The sequence below is a fragment of the Gigantopelta aegis genome, chromosome 9, assembly GCF_016097555.1.
Source record: "Gigantopelta aegis isolate Gae_Host chromosome 9, Gae_host_genome, whole genome shotgun sequence".
Classification (NCBI taxonomy): Eukaryota; Metazoa; Mollusca; class Gastropoda; order Neomphalida; family Peltospiridae; genus Gigantopelta; species Gigantopelta aegis.
Genome location: NC_054707.1, coordinates 79009122 through 79035333, shown reverse-complemented (window position 1 = coordinate 79035333; position 26212 = coordinate 79009122). Strand labels below are relative to the sequence as shown.

The following is a 26212-nucleotide window of genomic DNA, read 5'->3' as shown; positions in this document are numbered from 1 at the left end:
AATGTTACATAAGATTCATATTATTTTGAATAGAACCCAAAATGCATGTACAAACTGAGCACCACATAAAAAAGTGTTTTCTCAATATGAGCATGAATAATGTCACTACGTACTATTTCAGTCCTACTTTTGTCCTATATTTTCATTCCTAATTGTGTCCTACTTTTTCATAAGGGTGTGCTGGACAGCCTGATTTTATAAAGAGGGGATGGGGCACCCAAACGTACACAGGCCTAATAGGTCTCTCAGAAAAAAGACAGGCCAATATGTTTGTATACTTAACTGGAGGGGGCAAAGATGTTATGGTCCCCAGTGTTCTACGCTCGGCTTTATAACTTACTTACTCTTCTTTGGCTAGTGGACAACATTTTTTTTACTCGCCAAGCTTAAAATGTTACTAGCCACACTACTCTTTTTGTATCATTTCTGCATGTGTTGTAACCATCTAAACATTATACCTGACTTATGCTGCTGGATTAAATAAATAGTTTGAAACAATGAAATTGTTCAGTTTTCACTCAGTCATGAATTTGAAATGAGGACCATTTCAGAACTGATCGCATGAGGGAGGTGGGAGGGACTGTAATTATAATTTTATGCCTCATATGACTGCTATTTTGTGCCTCACATGACTGCTATTTTATGCCTCATATGACTGCTATTTTTTTCCCTACGTACCCTACCATATAGCGCATTGTGTCAGTATTATCATCATGCTGAAGCCACGGAAACTGAAAGTCAAGTTTAATTAAATTTTCTAAGTTTTTTTGGCGGGCTCTGTTTCGGTTTCAGCTGCAGATTTCTCAGATTGGCCTTCATTTGACTTTTCAGTATTTGTTTCACCCATCTCATCTTCTTGATTAGGGTTTGAAATTCTAGATTTTTGTTTTCCTAAAGAATTGTAATATTTTAACATTTTGCCACTTTGAAAGGTTTTGCCATGCTTCTACATGCTGGGCGGAAACAACGTATACATCTACACAGCAAGAAAACCAAACACACCGCTAACTGGGGCTGCATTCAATTTGAACGAGTGTAGCAACGTGTGTAATGGGTTAGCAGATCAAACGCAACACTTGTGTCCGTTCAATAATTACATAGTGGAAACGTTGGCAGGGTTTTTGTTACCCTGCTCCACATAACATTTTGTAATGTTAAGACCACCATCCCTTCTAAAATGATGTAACACCCTTGTCACCCCTCCACTTTTCACTGCCACAGTTATGCATTTTAACCAACATTATTCGGTTTGCTTTTTTTTTTTTTTTAATTTATTTTAAATAAATAATTGATTAAAAAAATCATCCAATAAAAATATGGCCATGTATGGCTGCCGGTATGTAGTTTATGCTTTTAAAAAAATCACATTGTCTTAAAGATGTTGCCGGCAAGTAAATCTTGACAAACAACCACTCCCCCATAACGTTTGTAATGCATCGCATGGTGCATCAAAGAGCGTTACGTAATTGTTGAAATGCTCATTTATAATGTATTGTTTAATAATCAGTCTCCATTTTGCACATTTGATTTGAACAGTGAGTGAGCAACCGTTACTTGATTTTGTACTCATGTTCTTCAATCGAATGCAACCACCACTAATGTACCATAGTGAATCGGTTATGTATAGTACAATATTCGGAACTTCTTTAGTTGGCTGATTACATATATGATCCAGAAATCCATATCAATTAAAATATTCCAAATGGTTGTGTACATTAAAATAATACACCAATCGAAATATCTGGATTGTTTTCGCGATGAGTTCCAAACAGTACCGAAAATTAATACGGAATTCACAGTGATCAATCAGACAACTTCGTAAATAACAAGTGTTCCGACTGCACAATGATGTCAACAAATTGCATTGGTTTTCGCTGTTAGGACTCTGAACGCACATGGCAAATAATTTAATACTTAGACGTTACGGTTTTTGGAGTCAGTCGCCAGATGGCGACAATAAATTCAATCGGTCGCCACGCCAACATTTTGGTCGCAACGTAGAACATTGGTTCCCACCAACCCACCCTTTGGCTATGCCAGTTGTGATTTGTTTTTTGTAATTTTGTGTATGGCTTTGGTGGAGGGCAATTGCCGTATATCGGTTGGTTCAAGCAGTGCAGCTATGTAGGCATACATCACTATTCTTGTAATCCACATACATGTACACCGAAACAAAAATGTGTACACAGGTATTATTACTTCAGGCGCATGTTACCCCCCCCACACACACACACCCCTGCTCAGGCAATATATATTCCCCCCAATATGTATTCCAGGGCAAAATGGCTCTACTCTCTGCCCCCATAAACTTCGCAATCCACAATCTAAACAATTTTGCACAGGCGACTGTATCCTGCTATAGTTACTGCTCACGTCCCCTCCCCTCCCCCCCCCCTTTTTTTTTTTAAAAACAAATAATTTAACACAACCGGACCAAAAATAAAGACGTCACGGTTTTAAACAAGTCGAGGCCGGGTCATCGCCGCGCCTTCTATTCTCTTGCTCCTCGGCATATTGGGATTCCATTATAGAAGTTGAACAACAAAAATTCAGATGAAAAAGAAGAAGAAAAAAGAAACAAGACATTTTATTCTGTCTGTCCTGACAAGAAAAGTTCGCATACGATGTTTTAAATGTTGTTTTGGTTGCATTTGACGTTCGTCACTTCCGTGTTCTTGTGCTTCGATTTACTGAAGTAAAAATGGTTTCGTCGATTTAAATCACATTGTCATCGGAAATATACCCTGTAGTGAAATACTTGAATGTCTCCTCGTCGGCTTTTTAATTAAACAACAATATTTCTAAATACATTAAGGTGAAAACTTAATCGGCAGATACGTTGATTTTGCTATCGACCTATGCCAAATGGGCAGCCATTATTGAAAGTTTGTCTAACCTTGCATCACGTGTGACGGAGGGCGTGGTTAACTCGTCATACGGAGGGGTCAATTAGTATGTAGGTATTAGAAAAAGTAATGTGGATCGTAACCGGCTAACAGACCACCAAATCTATCAGGCTGGGCTCCGCCCAGGGTAACACACACTGCTGGCTGCAGATCATAAACAATTACACTGTCAGCTGAGGTTGCCATAGCAACTTATCTTGCAGTGGATTAGGACACTGTCAGCTGAGGTCACTACCGAAGCTACATATGCAAATGTTTAATTTTTTACCTCAGGCAAAAATTTGTTAAAAAATGACATTTGCGGGATTAAATAGACAATAACACCCACAAATCTAAAAACTCCATATGATTATCTCCTAATTATCACATGAAATTATTTTGCCAAATTAAAATGAAATTCACCAATTGTTTTTAAAATTAGCATTTGGTAAATCTGGCAAGTGCAAGAGCTAACCCTGTATGCACATGTATCTTGTACATGGACAATGGGGGTACTTTTTAGAAAGTTTAATTTGTGCATATGATTGTGACACTAACATTGTACATGTCACCCATTTAGTCCTTTTAATCTACTGATGTCAGTGGACTAGTGGTTAGCCCATCTGGCTCAAGGCTGGTAGGAACCAGTTCATATCCCACATGAACATGAGGCAATAGGGGAGTTTTCATTCAAGTACCAGCTCCAAACCAGAGCAAGTGACCCACTAAGCTCAATGAGTACATACACATGTAAAGCCATATACACTAGTTTCACCCACTTCACATTCTATTATGGATATCTCATAGAAAACACTTCTGATTCCATATAGGCTGCACCCCGTGCTCGGGTGATGGCGAGATAAATCAAGTCAAGTCGAGTAGACCCATATCAAGTCGAGTAGACCCATACCAAAATGGAAATACTGTGGTTTCACCATTCATCTCATCACTACCCCCGACCCCTAGTGCTGTAGCAAAACCTCAAATTTGCCCAAAAATGACAGATTTTCAGTAATGTATTTCCATCATTTTACCCTCAAAACTGGTTGTAATCCATGTAAAAATGCTTAGTGATTTGTTTGCAACCACATATAGCTGTCTGGCAGTATTGCTAATATGAATAAATTTTGTTGTCCAGATTCGGGCAAAAGCCAGCCTGTCCCCCTAACAAAAATGGGAGCCTGTACAACTATGATTAACTCTGTAATAATTTTTTGAAACAAAACGTTGAAACCGCGGTTCGATCTCGAAGGCGACAAACTGGACACCAGTGTATACAATAATAACTCCATATCTGCAGTAAAACTACATGATGTCCAAACTTGTTAATATATGATATTAACAACACGCACTATTAGAAACAAGACAAACAATGAGAAAAGGTGTAGAACAAACTTCTTACTCCATCTTGAATATGATTAAAAAATGTCTCGGTCCAATTTTGAACTGGGCACAAATTCTTTCGAAAGCGATGTAAATATCTCATTTCAATCAGAACATTTAGACTATTTCTGGCAGCGGAAATATTTTGGCCGAAAAGATGCAAGGAGTTCCGATGTTGTGATTTCTGCACTTATCACAAGTTCCAAAATTCAAAATTTTAATTTGATGTCACAGTGACAGGGAATCCCTTCCGCTGTGATTTAATTAAAACGTATTCGATGATACAAAAGTGAGGTTTGGTATTTCAACTAAATGGAAGTTTCATTTATAATCCATATTTAGAGAAATAAAAATAAGGATATTAAATCTGTGATCGAGTGTCTTTAAATCTACAAACTTACTATGGATGGGAAGTAACAAAAATTGCGCAGTCACATAGAGTGGAATAGGACTGTATGATGTGTACAAATCTACCTTGGAATTTTTCTCCGTGGTAGATCGTTTTCATCAACTTCTATAATGAACATAACCAAAGAATAAAAACAAAAAATCTAAATAATGCCTATTTGGTAACGTAGCAAGAATATGATGATGAAAATCAAGGAAAAAGCATTCAGCTATATTTAAAAAAATGGCGACAACTCTTTGAAGTCTGACCTTGGGCATCTGAGAAAAGATGTTCTGATGTTGTAATTTCTGCACTTATCACAAGTTCCAAAATTCAAAATGTTTAATTGACGACAGGGTGACAGGGAATCCCTTCCGCTGTGATTTAATTAAAATGTATTGGATGATACAAAAGTGAGGTTTGGTATTTCAAATAAATGGAAGTTTCATTTATAATTCATATTTAGAGAAATAAAAATAAGGATATTAAATCTGTGACCGAGTGTCTTTAAATCTACAAACATACTATGGATGGGAATTTTTAAAAATTGTGCAGTCACATGGAGTGGGATAGGACTGTATGATGTGTACAAATCTACCTTGGCATTTTTCTCCGTGGTAGATCGTTTTCATCAACTTCTATAATGAACACGACCAAAGAATAAACACTAAAAATCAAGATAATGCCTATTTGGTAACGGAGCAAGAATATCATTATGATGAAAATGAAGGAAAAAGCATTCAGCTATATTTTAAAAAATGGCGACACAACTCTTTGAAGTGTGACCTTGGGCATTTGAGAAAAGACCTGACATATACACTTGTCTACATACATGTATTAGTACAACCAACACTGCATACAAGTTGAAGACACATTCCAAGGTTTCATTAAAATAAATGCTAGTTTTACTCTTTTATTTTTTAAAAATGGGGAAGGGGGGTAAATTTTATATTTTATTGTATATTTTGAGGACATTAGAAACACCAATCTATACCAATATATATTAAAGGGCTTTTTTCTTTTTCTCTTTTTTTTCTTCTAAAAAAGAAAAAAAAAGAAAAAAAATGTAGTATGGGGTTGTGAGATGGTGATGGCAATGTTAAATAGCTGAGTACAGTGGCTACCGAACCATACGGCAGATGTCCAGACCCAGCATATTCATAATGAAATGGAAAAATGTAATGCTATCTTGAACACAGTTGATATTCCAGTTACCAAAAAGCTGTCAGTTATTCATTGTTGAATTCATTGGAGATCATGTAAACAACAAATTGCACAAAAACTTAGAGACTGAACATATGTCACAACTTGAAGCTCTAACAAAAGAGAAAAGCATATCAGAGACTGATCGAGAGACACTTAAATATCTATATAAGTCAGCTTGTCAGCAGCATTCCTGTGCAAAAGTAAGCCGATCTTTTTTTTAAGGAATGCAGTCAATTGAACCACATAACCTTGGTGACAGTATTGGCCAATGGGGATTAAAGCTGAAGAAAGGCAGAACTTATGAGGCAGCATCAGCAAAAATAATTGAATCTGCCAGCTCACAGCTCTCGCCAGATTATGCCAATACATCAACAACAGATTTCAACTGGGCAGATATGCTGGTGTGCTGCCAACAATAGACCATACCACTGAATTGGATTTGTCAACAAAAACAGACATTATCGCCATGAGTATGAGGCTCGAAAAATCATCAAGTCAGCCAGTGACATTGTAGAATTCTACAAGAGTAGAAGTTCAACCCGTAATCCTGGTGGTGAACAAACACTGAGAAATCGAGACCAAATTGTTTTGGAAGGTTCTTCAAAACGTGAAAATTAAAGCACAGCTTGTGGCTTCAGATGCAATGAGGTTTGGCTTCTATTCTCCTTTCCTTGTAATGATCAAACATAGCGAGACAGATATTCTTAAAACTGGAAAGTATATCCGCGAGTCACATCTCTTCCTGGTCAAGGTTAGTGAAGATGCTTCTGCTGCTTTAGATGTTCTTCATGGAAAAATCAGTGTTATTTGGTGATCAGTTTCAAGAAGAAAATGGCAAAAATTTCTCAAAACCTGTTGGTGTTGAAGTTTTTGGTACACAGATGCAGGACTGATCCATTGAATATCTTGTTGCAGGATACAGGGAGGCAGCGGCTGGTTTGCGTAAAATATCTTCTGAATACTTCAGCAATGAAAATGGTGATGGTCAATACTTCAATCCCACAAATCATATGTATGCTGTACTTTCTGGTCTTGAGGCACATACAGACAGGAATGAGGGTAACTTTGGGCAGTTTAGCCAACAGATGCACAAAGAACCAACTGCTCGATTACAGACCATCAACAGTAAGTTAGTTATGCGAGCAAACTGAACTGTCAGTGAGACCACAATGAACAAAAGCCTTTTGTCATGTGTTAAAAAACAAGAAAACTAGTAGCTGAGGAAGGTTACTAGTCCCCAGGAAAATTCACTATCCCCCCCCACCCCCACTTCAGTATTGAAGCAGTTTGAGAAGACAAAACCTATATGGCAACTAAACTAAGCGTAACATACAAAAACAAACTGTTTTCACAGGTTCAGTTCAAGTATAACACGCTACATTAACTTGGTCGTCATTCAGTACATGTTTTTGTTTTTTTAATTACACACACACCCCCACAAAGGCAGCAGCAAAGGGTGGGGCTGTTTACAAAAAATAATAGCAAATATAATATTAAATTAATGCATAAAACTTAGGAATTATCTTTATTGTTACTGGATTACTTTATTCTGTCCTAATACACTCCACTGGCAAACTCGGAACTCTCCACTCGAGATGTTTGGAAGCAGCTAATTAAAATCAATCGATGCCAAAATTATCTATTACAAGGCGTTTAATTAAAGACTGTATTTATTACCGACGAAATGAACACAAAGCACCAAAACACACACAAACATTTTCCCTTTCCCTGAGAAAAAAACTCAGAAAGTTCCGTGTTTGCAGTAAATATCCGGATTTATCGAGACCAAACAAAACTGCGATACTTTTGACTGTCAATCTGTCATGGCAAATTTTGATGAAATACATTTACAGTTTGTATGTTCAACAAAATAGTCTGACTGTTCACATCATGAATATGGATCACAACTGCCCAGTATTGGTCGCCTGGGGGACAAGCGCCATTTAAATTGTACTCGCCCCCAGGGATTTCTATTCGCCTGGAATGAGGGGGGCGAGCATCAGCTTTTATCCCTGGATTAATGTCTGATCACCAGATTTTTGTGACCAGTCAGCAGATGACATTAATCAAGCAACTAGGAGTCGACCCACAGAAGTTGATGAATGTCTTGCTGGACACACTGTTCAACAAGGACATTTTGGCTGTATCCTCTGCAAAAGGCTCTAGAAGAGCTGTGAACAAGGCCAGTGGCATAGACAGCCTGCAGTTAAATGTAGATGTTGTCGCTACAATTAAAGGTACACATATACTTTTCTATTATTGTGTTTTGTGGTCAATGTGTCACTCGAATTATTTTCTATAATAAGAAAAGCTAGTTTTGAAGCATACTAGTATTTAACTGATGCACGGAGGCACACTATTTCACGATATATGTTATGTTCTGTTCGCGTGTTGGTTACGCAACTTTAAAATCACGAGAACTGTCATTTGGTTACACTGTGAACAATTACATTCTAAAATTAAATAATAAGTAATAAAAGTTAAAATCAAGTTTGTTTTTATGTACATTTGAACCACCAATGTAGCATAGGACCATAGTTCAAATGTGTTAGGATTAGGTAGGTCTAATAGATTACTTCACCTAAGTAAAACTTGTGTGCATTTATTTCTGGTTACTTTAGATTTTGAAAAAGCTTTATTCCAGTATATAGAGAAAATATGCAAATCAGTGATATACTACACATCTGTAATATTTTACGAAAAATGTTTGTGCAATTAATTTTTTTTTAGTTGATTAGGTCAAAATTATAGTCATACAATAACACTTAGCATGCACATTACTGCAATATTTTTCTAAATTTAAGTTGTCTGTAAGCTGCATAATGTCCAAATTGGTCACAAATGCTATTTTGGCTAAGCAGGATACATATGCTGGTGGGGTGGTGGGGTGGGGGGGGGGGGTGTGTGTGTGTGTTAATTTAAAAAAATTGTTTATCGTTAAAAAAAATTAATATGACACTTTTGAATTTAGGATAGCTAATACTTTATGAATTACTTAATAGGTATATATTCATCAGTTTACTATGTGGTAACATGTTATCCTGGAGGGTTGTTAAATGAGTGTAATTATTCAGATGAACATGGTCACACAATAAATGTCTTGTTTTCATTTTCTTTTTAGAGTACATCCTTCGGGAATTTAAAAAAGAGGGGAAAAGCATGCATGAGACGAACAATTTGATAAACACTAAATGTTCGAGCACCAGGAGAAATTTAAAAAAATGACATGGAGATGAAAGCACAGTGCTAAAATGACATGGAGATACAGTGCTAAATAAAATCATGTGCTAAAATACTCAAATGTCTTTAATATATAATAAATATTTAGAGTTTAAAAAATGTTTTTATTTCACATTGGGCAAAATGCATGTGGGAAGGTGTGTCGCGAAGTTCTAAAATGATACTATATATAACTTAAACTGAACAAGCATGCGGGAAGCTCGTCAGGATGCAGTAAGGTTGTAAAAAGGTTAAAAATATTAGCTTAAACTGAATAAGCGTGCGGCAAGCTTGTGGGAAGCTCATCGCAAGCATGCGGCAAGCTTGTGGGAAGTTCATTGCAAGCGTGCGGCAGGTTTGTGAGAAGCTTGTCGCAAGCGTGCAGCAAGGTTGTAAAAAGGTTTAAAATATTAGCTTAAATTGAATAAGCGTGCGGGAAGCTCGTCGCAAGCATGCGGCAAGCTTGTGGTAAGACCGTTGCATATGATTAGTGTTATTTTTTTAGGTAGTTTTCATGGATTTACCACTGATAAATTCAATTTAAAAGTGAATGCTTCAGCAAGAGGTTTTAATGTAATAAATTAATGAATGAATGACCGAATATTTAACGATACCCCAGCACAATTTAAAAAAAAAAATGTAATGTTTGGCAGTGTTAAATGAGTTTATTCATAAATACTTGAACAGTATAAATGAGTTATGTCACATACTGTGGTCTGTTTATATATGTACAATCAAAATATAAAACAAATGATAGGAATTACACCTTGTTTTTATAGCTACTTTGGTATCGGACTAGCTACAATGTGTCAACTGCCCTACAATTAAATGCTATTTTTGTGTAAAAAATCCAAAAAAAATCCAGACAAATAGATACTTCCTACACCAGGGTTTGGAAAAGTTATTACATCCTGCAAATATATTCAACTCCGTGGATACTTGCAAGTTTGTGATTAAACTGTTGCTCACAAAACTGACAGACTATACAAAGTCAGACCTTCTCCTGTCATACATTCAAGATAAGTTTGAGTATTATTCCTCCCAACACACATCTATTGATGAATGTATGATCCCTTTCAAGGGACTGAGGTTGAAACGATATATAAAATCAAAACCAACAAAATGGGGAATCAACACATTTTTACTTTGTGATTCTGCAACAGCGTACTGCTACCGGTATATTGTAAAGAACAGTGCTTTTGAAGAAATTCTTGGACTAACAACAGCTGCTGTTCTCAATTTGACAAATGGGACTGAAAACACGAGATATATTCTGTATACTGACAATTTTTACACGAGCCCTGTCATTGCCTACAATTTTGATATATTCTGCATACTGACAATTTTTACACTAGCCCTGTCATTGCCTACAATTTTGAAGCATCGAGCGATAGAAATTGTCAGAACTGTTTGCATGAAAAGAAAAGGTTATCCCAAACAGCTGGCTGATGTCAAAGATTGAGATCTTAAAAGGGGCGGAAGTAAATGGATGATGTTTTTGGGATGTTGATATTGGTTTGGAAGGGTCCACCTTCTTCAACAGTTCACCAGCCAGATATCGAAGTTGTTTCAAGTCAAAACAAAAAGGGAATTTTAGAAGAAATGCAAAAATGGGAGGCACTGATCAGATTGGAATTATCAGATGTGTCATTACTCTAAATCAGCAAAATTGTACAGGATGTACATGCATCTTGTGTTGAAGGGACTATTGTGGTGTGTGTTCAATACTTTTTCATCCAGGGCATTCTCCAAGGCTCAATGCAGAAGTTTTATTTTACTTGCTGTTGACTAATAAACGACATACGTTCACTAGCCAAATCTCTTTGTCCACTCGCCAGAGTTTTACCTGATACATGTATATAATTTTATAAAATAAATGTATGGCCATGCCTTCAGTATTTTATCACTTAAAAAAAAGAAAGAAATAGATCCAAGTTTTGTTTATGCATTATATACTGGTTAGAGCATGATTTGAGTGTCACAATGAACAGTATGCAATAACTGACCAGATGATCCAGTATTCAACCACTTCTTAATTAACCAAGATAAAACTCAACTCTCAAGTTATGAACATTTACTTAAGTTTATCGTCTGCTATATAGCACTTTTGGAAGAAAGATTGTTTATTCTAGGCCTACTGTGATTGTTGAAAATACTGTGCACTGCTTAGTTAAAAGGAGTATAAAAATACACAGCTTACTAGGCCAAATATTTTGTACTCACCAGTTGGTTACTACTTTTTAATAGTCGCCTGTGAACAAAAGTTACTCACAAATGCGAGTGTTTGACTCACCGTGTAGAGCCCTGTTCTCTGGTTGGCGAGATCTGTTGTTTTTTACAGTCAAAGTTGGGTAGGATGTAATGTAATAATACCACACTTAGCTATCTTGTTTAAAAATGCATACATTCATGCAAGTCCATATTTCATTCTAGGTTGGTGTAGATGGCCACAAGATCAACAAATGGTGTTTTCGTCAGCGATAGTTCCTTCCGGAAATAACTACACCAAAATAGCCCTAATGTGCAAGTTTCTGAATCTAGGCACTGTGTCGAGCTCCATCTTTCATAGGATTCACTTGATATTTCGAAAATCACCTTTTTAATTTACAAAAATTATCAGTAGCAAAGTTAGATGAAACAATGTCACTGACTGTATGATTAATGGCTATAAAAGCATCTCCGTTTTAAGTATATGAATATTGTATGAGAACAACTTTTGTTTTTAGCATAAGGACAATTACTAAGCTAAGGGACGTTCTCATTACGTGATTAGTCATACCAACTTGTTGTATGCAATTGAATTGTACTGTGAAAACACCTAAATCGGAATGACTAGTCTTACATGACAAGTCGTGCTGGAATCGTACCGATTAGAATATGTTCTATTTCTCACAACAAATCGCATGTTTTCACATAAAAGTAAAAACGTAATTCTGTCACTTCCGTGTTTTTTCATTTGCTTATAAACATGTCAAAATGTCCGAATTTCATGGATCCATAAAACCTATTATTGTCCAGATGTGGTCAATAATTGAGTTGTTACATAATGCCATCAGTAAATTATCTACATTCATGTTTTCTTTATTTCAGTCGGAATTTGTACACACTTCATTTCCTGCAAAATATTTTAAAACTGATGAGCTTTGTTCGACATCATCAAATGTTATGACATTTCTTCCCACACACACGATTCGAGTCACTATGACAAATCCATGTGACAAGTCGGTTCAACTAATCACATAATGAGAATGCTGCTTTAGGATTTTATTCACCTACTTCCGATGATGAGAACACTTAAATGTGGGCATGATGTGTGCACAAGTTAAAATTCCCAATTTCATAAGGAAAAATGCAATTATTCCTTAGTGGTGTTGTGGACATCCATAACACTGTCCGTGTAAGAATGCAAGGTGAGCTTGTCATCAGCAGCATACAAGGCAGAAATGTTATTTTTAAAAGGACCAGCATTTTGGCCAGGGTGTGCACTTTACAGTCACCCAATCGCCCTATGGCGAGTCGAAATAGCATCAGGCAAGTCAAAACCTTATCATGTGTCGTCTGCCCGGCGACCGAAAATTTCCGCATATTATATTATGTACCAACATGCAAATAACTAATGTTTATAAGAGGTCAGAAGTTTTGGGTTTTTTATTATTATTGTTTTCAACTGGTTTCCTATTAGTATCTGCGCAACCAAACCCATAATAGTGACCACCTCCCCAATTTATCAAACAGTCTAAAACCATTTGGAATGCTTCGACCGGTTCTTATTACATATACGGAAAACCTCGGCCATGTAAATGTATTCGTAGATTTAATCGGAACACCTTGGCCATGTCCGTTCATCTTTATTTTCCATTTAGTTACAATTGGAACAACTCGTCACATTCTGCTACACTATGTTTCGCAGATAGGTTTTGTTTACTAGCCTGAGGTTTTCCGAAGTTACATTGTTCCAACATTTTCGTTTCTTACGGAATATACTGTGTCTACTATACCAAACACCCAATAGTCACTGCGAACGATGTCAACGACGGCTATCATTGCCTGTGCACGTGCGAGTGTTGTGGGAACTTCAAATTAACTGATCTCTTGACAGGTCACTTACGATGAGTCTGTGTAGATTTCTAAATAGCCAAGTTTTGTAATTAGTTCCCTGTTTGATATTGGCTCACATTAATGAATGATACTAGCTCACATTATTGCATGATATTGACACAATATTCTAATATGTTATTATAGTGATTTACTTTGTATGGTTTAGAAATATTGTTATCGTTATTGTCCCGTTTCATAATTAAATAGTGATTATTCCTTTAACTTGTGTCGTGTGTTTATTTCTCTAATGGATGTGATTATTGTTTGTATAGATTGCTGTCAGCTCAGTATTTTTTTTTTTAATTCCTCATCATAGGCCATAAGAGCACCATATTCATTCCAAGACCGAACCTTGGTAAAACATTCCAGATGTTTTGATTGTGTGGATCCCATTATAAGATAATAATTATAATTTAATTACAACAGTTTGTCAAAAACTAAAACAAATTCTGTTTCCTGCTTTTGTGTTGTTGTTATTATTTGTATGCTATGATAACATAAAGAGCAATTTAAGTAAGTTCTTTTTTTTTTAAAAATTCAGTCGCGGGCCATTCAAATGTTGTACGGGAGAGTCAAAGTGTTGCTGTGAGTGGCCCGATTAGCCAGTCAAAAAAAATCCCAAGTGCATACCCTGTTTTGGCACAACAGTAGCAGTCATAACTGATTGTTCTGAAGTTCTAAACCATCAAATGTAATGGCACCAGCTCAGACATGACCATCAAACAAGCATCATAACAAGATTTTTTTTTTTTTAATTATATATACATTATTATTGACCACTTTATCATCATTATTGCTTAATTACACAGACAATAAAAACAAGCCACTGGCTGCTATCTACTTAATATTTAGCCTCGTTTTCAAATTCATAACTGGATCACACGAGACCAGGAGCAGGAAGTTTCATATACGTGCATGGGTCAGACTTTGTCAGTGATATGTGCATTGTTAAGCAGAGGCTTGTTTGTTGTGCTTAACCTTCTGAGTACTGCAGGCGAGATATCTCGCCCGACGTCACGTCAGTCGACATACTGTATACTGTATACAGTGCATTCCCCAATTCATATTTCCCACCGTTTTGCACACAACACTCACCAGAAACGGAAATATAATAAAAGAATTTTATTTTTTTCGCTTGACAACAATGGCGGCACATCGGGGTCATTTTCTGGGATCGATAGCCGATTGTGACAGCTAATTTGATGATAAATTTGATCGTTTTACCAACAACGAAAATCACAAAAACCACCGTTATCGGGAATAATTAACATAAATACTGGACAGCTGGCCACAAATGCCCGTAAGTAAACACAACTTTTTCGATTTTTTGCCTAATTTTAATCACCATTAGCTGATCTAAAAATAATAAAAATTACAAAAACCCACGAAAATAATACTTACCGATTAATATATGAACTTTATTTCATGTATTTATAAAATATTTAATTAATTATTTCATTACAGTAAGTAGATACATGCATTTTTATTAAGTAATACTATTTCTGGAAAATGGAACATTTTGTTCAATGAGCACTGTTCCAAAAGTATTGAGCTGCGTAATCATTATGAGGTAAATACGATCCAAGATTGGATTTCCACATCATAAAAATTTTTATCACTTTTTTCTTTAACTCTTGTTATAAGTCAAACCTCCAGACATGGACTAGCATTGCGCCAGAGGACTCACATAGCTCAGAAGTTGCCAAAGGATGTCAACGATAGTATGGATAGTTTTCACAAAATTTGTGATCGATGAGCGAAAGAATGTGGCGTATTTTCTCCAAAATCATCAGCTACATGAACAAAACGCCTGTTTTTCAATATGCCAGGAAATGTCACGGTTCATGTCAAAAGGTAATAAGACTGACTCAGTGAAAATGAGTGGAGCAGACAAAATCACATTTTACAGTCGTACTAGCCTGTTTGGCATATGGGACAAAACTAAAGCCAATGGTTATTTTCAAAAGAAAAACGCTTCCAGAAAAAACAACCTGCAGAAGTTCTACTCACTGTGCAGCCAAAAGGATGGGTCAACGGAAAAATTCTGACCAATGGATGAAAGATGTGTCGGATACAAGCAGAGTTTGATAAATGCGCTAGCCCGACGCCCGGGGCTAGTGCTTTTTTAACACAGGGATAGTGACAAATGCAAAACCATGAATAGCTCTTCATGGTGAATAGCTCTTCAGTCGTGGATTTACATTTATGTGTAAAACTAGATTGACGATGTTCTGTGAATATGGGTCCTGTTATCGTGTCACTGTAAATAGCTATTGTACAATAATTCCTCATATGCTGTCGTTTGACGGCCTGAATGTACCGAAATAAAGTTTCAAGTTTCAAAGACAATGGATATATTGACCTGTAGGCTATTTGAGCAACTGACATCACCATTCCTGGTGACAATTCACTACCAAATACACTGAACAAGACCATGTTTACATTGTATCGTGCATTAAAAAAAAAAAATTGGGGTGGTGTTAGAGATGAGTTTGTTAAATTACTTACTCACTACAGATGACGAGGCATTGGTGAAAATGGGACATGGTTTAGGATCATGCAGTTAATATATATATATATTAATTTATTTTTGAAACTTCATTCACCGAGCTACAGGTAGAGATAAATTTTCACTAAATAATACTAATACTAATAATAGTGTGTATTTTATTAACAGTAGACATCCTTTATTTTTGTACACATTAACCGCATTTAATTTTGTTCACTTTAATCTTATATCAGTAAGTCGATCAAATTTGTCCGGGTCAATATTTTAGCTTGTCCGATTTATCCCGGTCTGTATTTCAAAAATATAAATTGCGAAAGGCCATTTCCGGATCTGGCCTCTTCCTCTCAACAATCCGAGAACAAAGACGTCTGTTGGAAATCGATAATCTGTAGTTAACTTTAATTTATCGATAATGTCTGGAAGAGGAAAAGGGAAGAAAAGATGTGGGACATCAAAGCCAGCAATCATTTCAATACCGAAATGCCAAAGACGTGCTAGAATGATGGGGCACATAAATAACGAGGTTGTGGAGATTGTTCGCCTCGCCGAAAATAAAACAGCTGGATCATCCGCTGTTCATGGTAATTCTGGTAACTTGTTAGATTTTGAGCTTTTAGTTGGAGAGCAACAAAACGAATGTTCCATCCCACAACTCGCCCCAAACCCTGTAGAAGTAGAGCAATCTAATGGTAATCGTAATGGGTCTAATATAGGATTTCAGAATTTTAATAGTGGGGAGCCAAATATTGCGAGTTGTTCAGATGATGAGATAGATTGTCATGTGTCACAATTGTTGCTCCAAAAAATAAGGCAACATCAGTACATTAATATATCACAACTATTGAAAGGAAACATGGATTTGGACAACATGTCAACTGGCTTGCTACGAATTACCGAAAATGGTAATTTAGAAACCCACCCTAGACCAGTGGAAAAAATCCCAAACATTGAAAAATGGACAGATGCAATGCATATATTTATGTCCATATATTTTAAGAAACATTCAGAAAAGACATCTGAATTACTTCAGTATGTTGCAGTAATCAGAGAGGCTGCATCGCGCAATGGTGATATGGCTTGGCGGACACACAATGAACAATTTCGTCTCCGTCAGTTGATTAATAAAAAAGGCACATCTTTTTTCTTGTCTAGACACAATGTCTGGGGACCGTCTAAATATACACCTGCCAACCAGTATATTATTATATTTAATTAATAAAACAGTTAAATGTGACGACTATTAGATATAACAGGTGCAGCCATTTTGTTTCATTCCAGCTGGTGGTTATGTAATTCTTAACGCGTAACGTCAGGAATGAGCCTTAGAACTAGAGAAACTAGAGAAACACAATCTACCTGGTTTTTGCGGGTTGATAAATAGTCATACATTGCAATGTTCTGTAATAATATACACCCCAGTAAGCCAGCAATATATATATTATTTTTCAATACAAAATAAAACACCATTGTCAAAGTGGCTACACAACAAGTCAAAATAATTAACAATGTTTTGTCCATGCATTAACCTACAGTACGTACTGAAATGATACACAGAGTGTTTTCTTAGTTAATTGGTCTATGCTGTTAGTTGTTTCTACCTGTGATTCCTGATTGGCAGGTATGTATTTGATTGGTAACCACACAAGCCAATTAATTGATGCTGTCTAGACACAAAAATACATACCGGAATTGTGTAATATTACCTGTCGTCCCTAAAATGGTAATGGACATGGTTTATTACTGTAAATAGTTCTGTAAAACTATTGATTAAGTAGATTTTTTCATCTAAAACCACAGAACTGACCAATTATGTAGTCCCAAAGAAAAGAAAATTATCACTTTGGTATCGTGGGTTGTCGTTTTTGCTCCAACGTAGTATATCAATAGGCCCAATAGTGTACATTTTTCCTTTGGATTATTTAACAGAGAAAAATACTATAACCCCATTTTGTTCCGTTAATGCAACTTTACTCTCCCTTTAAGTGTAATTGGTAAATTTATATAAAGTGCATGCATGAACTCTTGCATCAGTTTACAGGCAAGCACTCAATCGAACGTAGCCTAGGAATTTACCCTACTGAATAAAACTGAACCAAGTCGAGCAATAAAAACAAAATGGCAGCCAACAATGTTCGGAAACATGTTTACATTTTGTCGTAGAGTAACGTCTTTTGTTGTGCCAAAATGGTTCAAATGATCAATTAAGTAGAAAAACAATGGATATATATATATATATATATATATATAGATATATAGATAGATATATATAGATATATAGATATATATATTAACAAATAAATAGACAACAAAATTTGGCATTTTGTTTCACAACTCATAAAAATACAAATTCCGTTTAAGATTTGCAATTCCATTCACGGAAAATTAGTACCCGTAATTATTATTTCAGGTCAACTATGACTATTTACCTGAGAACTTTGTCTGCAAGGATATTACTGTTGATGCTAGTTGGCATATATAATATGTGCCACCGATCAGCAACTGGATGTCCTTTCGCGGACAAAAGTGCCCGGTATTTAAAGTTAGGTCCTGTATTGGTTGCGACTTCTTGTAACTGATATTTTTATTTTTTCCAGGTTTATCGTAATGATTATATGGTGGTAAAAAAAATTTACCAACTCAAATTAGAAATCAACTCAGACTAACCTATCTTCTCAGCTAAATAATGGTATGGAGTCCAACCTGAACTGACTAGCAAGTAATAGTATTTCACGTAAGAAGCATATCAGTGGGCTGTCAATTTCTGAGGAAAGCCTGGAGTAAAAGGATGAAAAGGTTAAGTTTTTAACTGGATTTCCTTTTTGGTTCTAATGACCTTGTTTCAGTTTTAAGAACCATTTCTTTGTTATAAATGTAATAACATTTGGATGGGGATCTGGAAACCTGCTGAAACTAAATTTTAATGCATGGCAGAATGTGCCAATTGGACCCTACAGAGGTATAAAGAGGAGTTTTGCCTTATTAACTTATACTAGTGCCTCAAAACTTTCCATGCACTGAAAGCATGCAAAAGATAGGAAAGCATTTTGGTTTCTAGAATAGATCAAGCTCTACACAATTGGAATTTTGTGTGCAGGAAATCGCCTGGGTGAATATTCACAACTGGAATAAATAAATGAACGTTTAAAGACACCCCAGCACAAAAAATATATCGGCTATTGGGCGTCTAACAATGGTAAATATATACCGTAAATAAATTGATAAAAATCAATAATTTTTTTTTTACTAAAATTAAGTTAGAAACACAGTGTAAAGAGCTGTAAAGTACATGTATAGGCCTAAGTATCAAATATAAATATATGTTGCATAATTTAGATTTTCACTTTGGGCAGTTTGTTTCAGATTTAGAGACATATGATAGAAATAATGATTTCTGAGGAAACAGAATCATACTGCCATCGTCTCGATTTCGTCAGTACCAGAGTAGACATTTGTTACCAAAGTTATTAGAAGAGCAGATTGAAATGCATCTTAATCAAAGCAGCAGTTGACAAAGAATGGGGAAATTGCTGTTCAAACCTGCAGCATTCTTATATTTCAAACAGTTCTGTACTTTACTTACTTGCATTTTGAGGGCTGCTATGAAGAACCATTTGAATTTTTATTGTTTACAATTTAGAAAAACAATTCTTCCTACTTTCTGTAACAATGGTTCAGGTTTTCTTTTTATTATTTAATTAAAGAACACAGATCAATAATCATTATACAGTACACAGTGGCTCATGTGAATGTTTAACATTTGTTAATTAACTTTTTATTAATATGTTCTAGATTGCTTGCCCACATACATCCCTAAACAGTGAAATTTTCACAACTGTTTACCTTCTCGTGACTGTTTTTGTAAATTGTGTGCACCGATGTGTAAAATGTCCCGTTTACATGTATGGCATGTCTTCCTCCAATCAAAGGGCACATCACAATTTCTATTATTTTAATAAGCCAATCATAGAGCATATAAGGAAGCTCCTTTGTTTAACACAAAAGGCGGGCATTATTTTTTGTCAGCAAAAGAGCAACACTTACAAATATATATAGCTAAAGTTTTACCGAAAAGTTGTTCATTATTTACTATTTTGTTTTGACCATGGCTGACGTGTGTCAGTTTTACGATATACCAGTTTTGGTATGTACTACGAAACGATGAAGAGCTTCATCTGAGACTACATGAGGGGAAAAAAAGAAAGTGGCTTGAGACCATATAATATTGTAATGTTTAGACTTGGATTTTACAATTAATATCAAGTTTTGTAATTTTTGGGAATTGTTAAAAATACATGTAATAATATGTTATATTGTATTTTGGGATACAGATTGAAAAGATAATTAATTTAGAATTGTTTATTTTCTTTATGTAATTTATGTCGTAGCGATGTATAATTTTCGGCAATCTTTGGCTATAATTAAGTTTGTCGATAGTCTTTGTTATTATTTTACGAAGAATTGTTAGGATAGGTTAACCAATCATCATTTACGATTAATACAGGATTGTGAACCAGTTTATTCACTTCCGATTGTTCAACCAAAGGTACAACATGTGTGTGTATGATTTTTATTTTTTTTATGTGTAGCTTTTGAATGGCTCTCTCTCACTCTGTCATTATTCCAAATTGTTTTTAGACTTATTATGCGAGTACTGGCAATAGTAAGATATTTATTCATTGTGTAATTTATTAACCAAATGGTAGTGTATTTCAGTCTAGCATTGCATTACCTTAAGCCTTAGAGTTATCGTTAGGCATATTTTGTATTGACATTTGAGAGGATTCTGAAATATTATCTAAAGGAGATTATTTGATTTTCAGAGAGGGGAATTGAGTGCATGAAATATTATTTCTATCTCGTAAATTTCCAAGTATTCTATGTTTGTGGATCTTGTGGTTTCATGAGTGGGGATGAATGTTTGGGTACGTTTTCGGTGTTTGCGATTGCTCTTTATTCTCTTAGCATAAACAAATGGCAATCCATGTGGGGAATTGAATGGTGGTTGAGTTGTTGGAAGTTTAATAATAGCAAGTAATATGGACCTCTCAATGTCAATCATGAAACCTATTAAAATCCTGGTGACTTTGATGTTTAAGTTATTATTAATGTGTTAATATGTTATTAATGTGTGGTGGGTGAAGCAGCTTACGCATGGGAAAAAATAATTTTAATTGGTTATCGCTTAGTTGGTCCTGCGCGACGGCATACAATATTTTCTATTTTCGTCTAGTTTGTGCTAACCATTCCAATCTGGGGAAACATTTCCGGATGATACCCACTGCTGATTGGGGCAGTCTCCAAAGAACCTTTCGAAACTAACCAATCGCACAATGTACGAAATTTTCCACAGCACTTGTTTGGCACCCTCTTTCGCCATTGGTTAATTCCTCACTCGTTTTTTGAACGCACCAACCATGTTGCAGTGTGGTGCACACACGTCCTAGTTGCGTGCAATTCCAATTACTTTTTGAATTGGCTAGCTCACTGTTAAACGTATCTCTCTGCTGAGAAATTTTTATACGCCTAATGTTCGTAAATATATATTTTTAAATACTACTGAATCTACGCAAAGCCGAGCATTGTTACGCCACCGGTGAACGGTGCGCAAAGATTATGGCGGAAGTTAAGGCATTTTTCCGATTGCCGGCTTGGTATGTTTTAACGGACAGTGAGGAAAAAAGACTTGCGCTCTACATGACCCAGACGACAAATGCCGCAGAGGCAATAATGTGGGTATGCCTGGACTGTTCAGCCATGTGTGAAGGCTGCCTTTTTTGCGAACCGGAAGAATTCTTGCCGATATGCACATCCGGTCAGGCTATCACTCCGGTGCGTGAAGCGTGAAGAAAACAGACGATCGCCAAACTGGAAATATTTCAATCATGAGCGACTCCGACGAAAGTTTTCACGAGTTGTCCGATGTGGACAGGGTAAAAGTGTGGGGGCAGAGGAAAAAACTCTCGCCCACCACTGTCACACAAATCTTAACATTGGGCTTCGATTCCATGGAAGCCCTGGCCCTTTTGACCATTGAAGATTTGGCAAAATCAAAAATGCCTGTTGGCCAAATAAAACTTTTGCTTAAGGCAATACAACAGACCTTCCCGACCCAGGGTATCGATATGGCTGAACGACCACCAGTTGCCACACCGGCACCAGAGACCAGACCCATGACAGAGGAGCCTGAGGACCCCTTCGTGCAGGAAGTGCTAAATCAGCTGGGGGCAGCACAGTCGTCAGCGAGAGAGGTGGACGGGCCAAGCAGGACACCACAGATTGCGAGTCAGGAAGGTATGTTGTCATGGCAAGACCCGCAAATATACCTAAAATCTTTAGTTACACCAAAAGCACAATCTGTTCACCATGATATTGTTGAATTTGTAAATGTATCTGGGGCTGTCATTTCAGAGGAATTTATTTCCAGCACGCCTAACGGGCAACTGGTATACAAGTCTGGCCCAGCTAGACCCAAGTTGGAGGCTATATCCCAAAACCAGTGGTCGGTTGCTAATTTAGCAATTTTGTACAAATTGTTGGAAGAAGGGGGCCTTGGGCAGGATCAGATGCTCGATTATTTATCATATACCACAAGGGTTTATCAGCTCCTGTCCTCGTTTGATCAAACTTCTGTTTTTTTGTATGACCGTGAGTACCGCAGTCTACAGCACACTCACAAATTCCGCTGGGGTACAGATATTCCACACATTCAGACAGTGTACTTAAAACCCAAACAACTGTATCCTCAACAAGCTAGGGTACGTCAGTCGGGGCCTCCAAATACAGGTTATTACTCATCTCATACCCCATCAGGCAAGGAGATCTGTCGCTTATTTAATGGCAGGAGGGGCTGTAAACTCACTACATGCAGGTTCGAACATGTTTGTTCAGTAAAAGGGTGCTTCCAAACCCACCCATCAACAAGCCACACATATGCTAAACAAACAAAAAACTAAATGTAAACCCTCTGCCGGGATTGCGTTTGTCTGCCTGGGAAAAAGAATTAGAATTGGAATTGGATAAAGACAGGCACTTTATTTTGTCAGGTATTAAAAAGGGGTTCGACATCATTGACCCAAATTCCAGTCCCAGACAGGCCCAGGGAAAAAACCATAATTCGGCATCACAGAAAAGTCCACTGTACGATTTGGCTACCAAACAAATTGAGCATGAAATTCAACATGGCAATTATGTCCAAGTCCACACTCCTCCCATTATAGTTAGCCCTATGGGGGTAATTCCCAAGTCGGATGGGGGTGTTCGGCTCATTCATGACTGCAGTCGCCCTCATGGAAAAGCTGTCAATGATTATGTTGGTGACTTGGAGAAGCAACATTTTCAGTCAGTAGATGATGCAGCCAAACTGGTTACCAAGGGCTGTTACATGGCCAAGGTAGATCTCAAATCGGCATACAGATCGGTGGCTATAAGTGCGCATAGTCAATCAGTCACAGCTTTTAAATGGGTTTTTCCAGATGGTGTGCGGTATTTTGTTGACAACAAATTGCCGTTTGGGTCCAAGGCAGCCCCAGGCATTTTCCATAGGTTGTCCCAGGCAGTTAAACGCATTATGTCGCGCAAAGGGTTTACAATAGTCGCATACTTAGATGACTTCTTTTTATGTGAAACGAACAGAAATAGGTGTGCACTAGCAGTGGACACGCTAATTTCCTTGCTCAGGGATCTAGGGTTTATGATAAACTGGTCTAAAGTGGTAGGCACCACACAAACACTGACCTTTTTAGGTGTGCAATTTGACACAGTGGCTATGTGTTTACAGCTTCCGCAGCAAAAATTGCAAGCATTGAGGGAAGAATTGGCAGTCTTTTCTATTCGCACACGGGCATCAAAAAAGCAACTCCAATCTTTGGTGGGAAAATTAAATTGGGCAGCATCCATTATTTTTGGTGGTAGAGTATTCATCCGCAGACTTATTAATGGTATCACAGCGCTCAATTATAGCTTCCATAAGATACGGCTCATTGGAGATATTAGGCAGGACATACTCTGGTGGATCCAGTTTATGCCCTTTTTTAATGGCAAATATCTTTTGCTTGACAGTCGCCCCATATCGGCAGTTTACACAGATGCCTGTGTTCGGGGGGGGGGGGGGGGGGGGGGGGGGGTTGTTTAGCAAATGATTGGTTTTACACCAACTGGTATGTAGACTATCCAACTTTGGCACATATGCACATAAATGAGAAAGAAATCATAACTGCTGTCTTAGCTGTGTACAGGTGGGCACCACTTTTCCGAGACAGTAGAGTTTACATATTTTCAGATAACAGTGTTACAGTAAGCGCTATTAATAAAGGCACATCAAAAAACAAAAACATTATGCATGCTATTAGATCGCTTTTCTGGCTCTCGGCCTGCTTTAATTTTCGTATTATTGCGAGGCATATTCCAGGTGAAAATAATGATAGGGCCGATGCAGTATCTAGAATGCACGAGGTTTCTGCCTTCAATAAGGTCATGTTGTCCCTAAATCAACCCCTCGGCTTAGGAGATTTGACACCGCACATGTCACAAGGGACTTTCCTTTTTCTTTTGCACAGGCACTACAAGCAGGGGGAACCTGACCAGAGCTCTGGACAACACTGTGGCTATTTTCCGCTCTAATACTTTTGCAGTCAACGAAAAAGACATACAGACATTACCTAACCTCATATAGGGTCTTTTGCAGACAGATCGGCATTCCCCTAGTTCCCCTTACACCAATTAACTTGGGGCGATATATTGCCTACCTATCCAGTAGATTATCTTTTAGATCTCTGCGGCAGTATCTGTCTATTATAAGGTTACTTCATGTGGAAGCAGGCTATGATGACCCAAATCAGTCACACTATATACTCTCTCTTATTAAGGGAGCTAAGAGGGTGTTGGGAGACACTTCATCTCCCAAACTCCCCATCACACCCAGCATTCTAAAAAGTATTTTTTCTCATCTAGACCTCCGTAATCCTCGTGATATAACCTTTTGGGCAGCATGCCTAGTGGCCTTCTTTTCCTTTTTTCGGAAATCGAATTTATTTGTACACTCATTGACAGATTTCAAACCCACACAACATCTCACGAGGAAATCCATATCCTTCCATAAAAAAGGGGTGGTTATGGCAGTTACTTGGACAAAGACTATCCAGTTTCGACAACGTACTTTGCATATTCCCCTGCCACATATTCCAGGGTCCTTCCTTTGCCCAGCACAGGCTTTACTTCTGTCTATAAAGATGTCACCAACAAAGAAAAAGCCCTACCCCGTTTGCATACAGTACTCTCAGAGGGCTGACCCCACTTACCTACACAGGTTTCCTTTCACGCCTTAAGCAATGTCTGCAGCTCGCAGGTATATCCCCAACCCAGTATTCAGGCCATAGTTTTCGTAGAGGGGGTGCAACATTTGCGCTAGAGTGTGGACTGGCACCTGATCTCATTAAATCCCAGGGGGACTGGCTTAGCAATGCCTACCAAAGCTATCTAGACCCCTCCCTAGCCATGAGAATACAAGTAGTCAATACTTTAGCTTCCAAAATAGCAAAATTTCATTCTTAGGTAGGACAGCCTCAGGTATGTATTGATTAAACTTGGTGATGTATGTGTATATAAAAATTTATTATAACTGTTATATTTTAATTCTTACTAGAGAACAGATTGTGTGTCTTGGTGGTGTAAGGTAGGCGGTCTTGACCCATGACAGCATGCACACCCAGTATGCTTAATGTCGGCAGTGGTCATATCCTTTTGACGTAGGAACCACTGCATCTCTATGCTGAACATTATAGTTCCAGTCAGAACGTGTGACCCGGCAGTAGTCATATTCTTTTGACGTAGGAACCACTGCATCTCTATGCTGAACATTATAGTTCCAGTCAGAACAATGTGTGGCCCAGTAGTAGTTGTATTCCTTTGACGTAGGAACCACTGCATCTCTATGCTGAACATTATAATTCCAGCCAGAACAATGTATTTGTAAACTTGTGTTGCTAGTTCCAGACAAACCAAACTGAGTACCTACTTCTACAGGTTTTGGGTGAATTTGGAGTACCATAGTAGTATATCGAGGTATTATGTAATAGGCATCCTCGTCACCTCTACATGTAACTAACATGTATTAATAAATAAAATTCTATGGTATACTTGTCACCCAAAACCAAACTTGTTTGTTGTTAATTAAAATATATATACCACCAGGAAATATTAATGTTATTATTAATGTGTTAATATGTTATTAATGTGTGGTGGGTGAAGCAGCTTACGCATGGGAAAATATAATTTTAATTGGTTATCGCTTAGTTGGTCCTGTGCGACGGCATACAATATTTTCTATTTTCGTCTAGTTTGTGCTAACCATTCCAATCTGGGGAAACATTTCCGGATGATACCCACTGCTGATTGATCAGTCTCCAAAGAACCTTTCGAAACTAACCAATCGCACAATGTACGAAATTTTCCACAGCACTTGTTTGGCACCCTCTTTCGACATTGGTTAATTCCTCACTCGTTTTTTTAACGTACCAACCATGTTGC

General features: G+C 37.2%; 1 protein-coding gene across 1 annotated transcript; it reads left to right on the top strand.

Moving 5' to 3' along the window:
- The first annotated feature begins 21570 nt into the window (after positions 1 to 21570).
- On the top strand, positions 21571 to 25237 carry LOC121381777. The gene is given in 4 exon segments (XM_041511130.1): positions 21571 to 21979; positions 22732 to 23078; positions 24319 to 24944; positions 24946 to 25237. Coding segments are annotated over 4 exon segments (1674 nt in total).
- Positions 25238 to 26212: the final 975 nt, after the last annotated feature.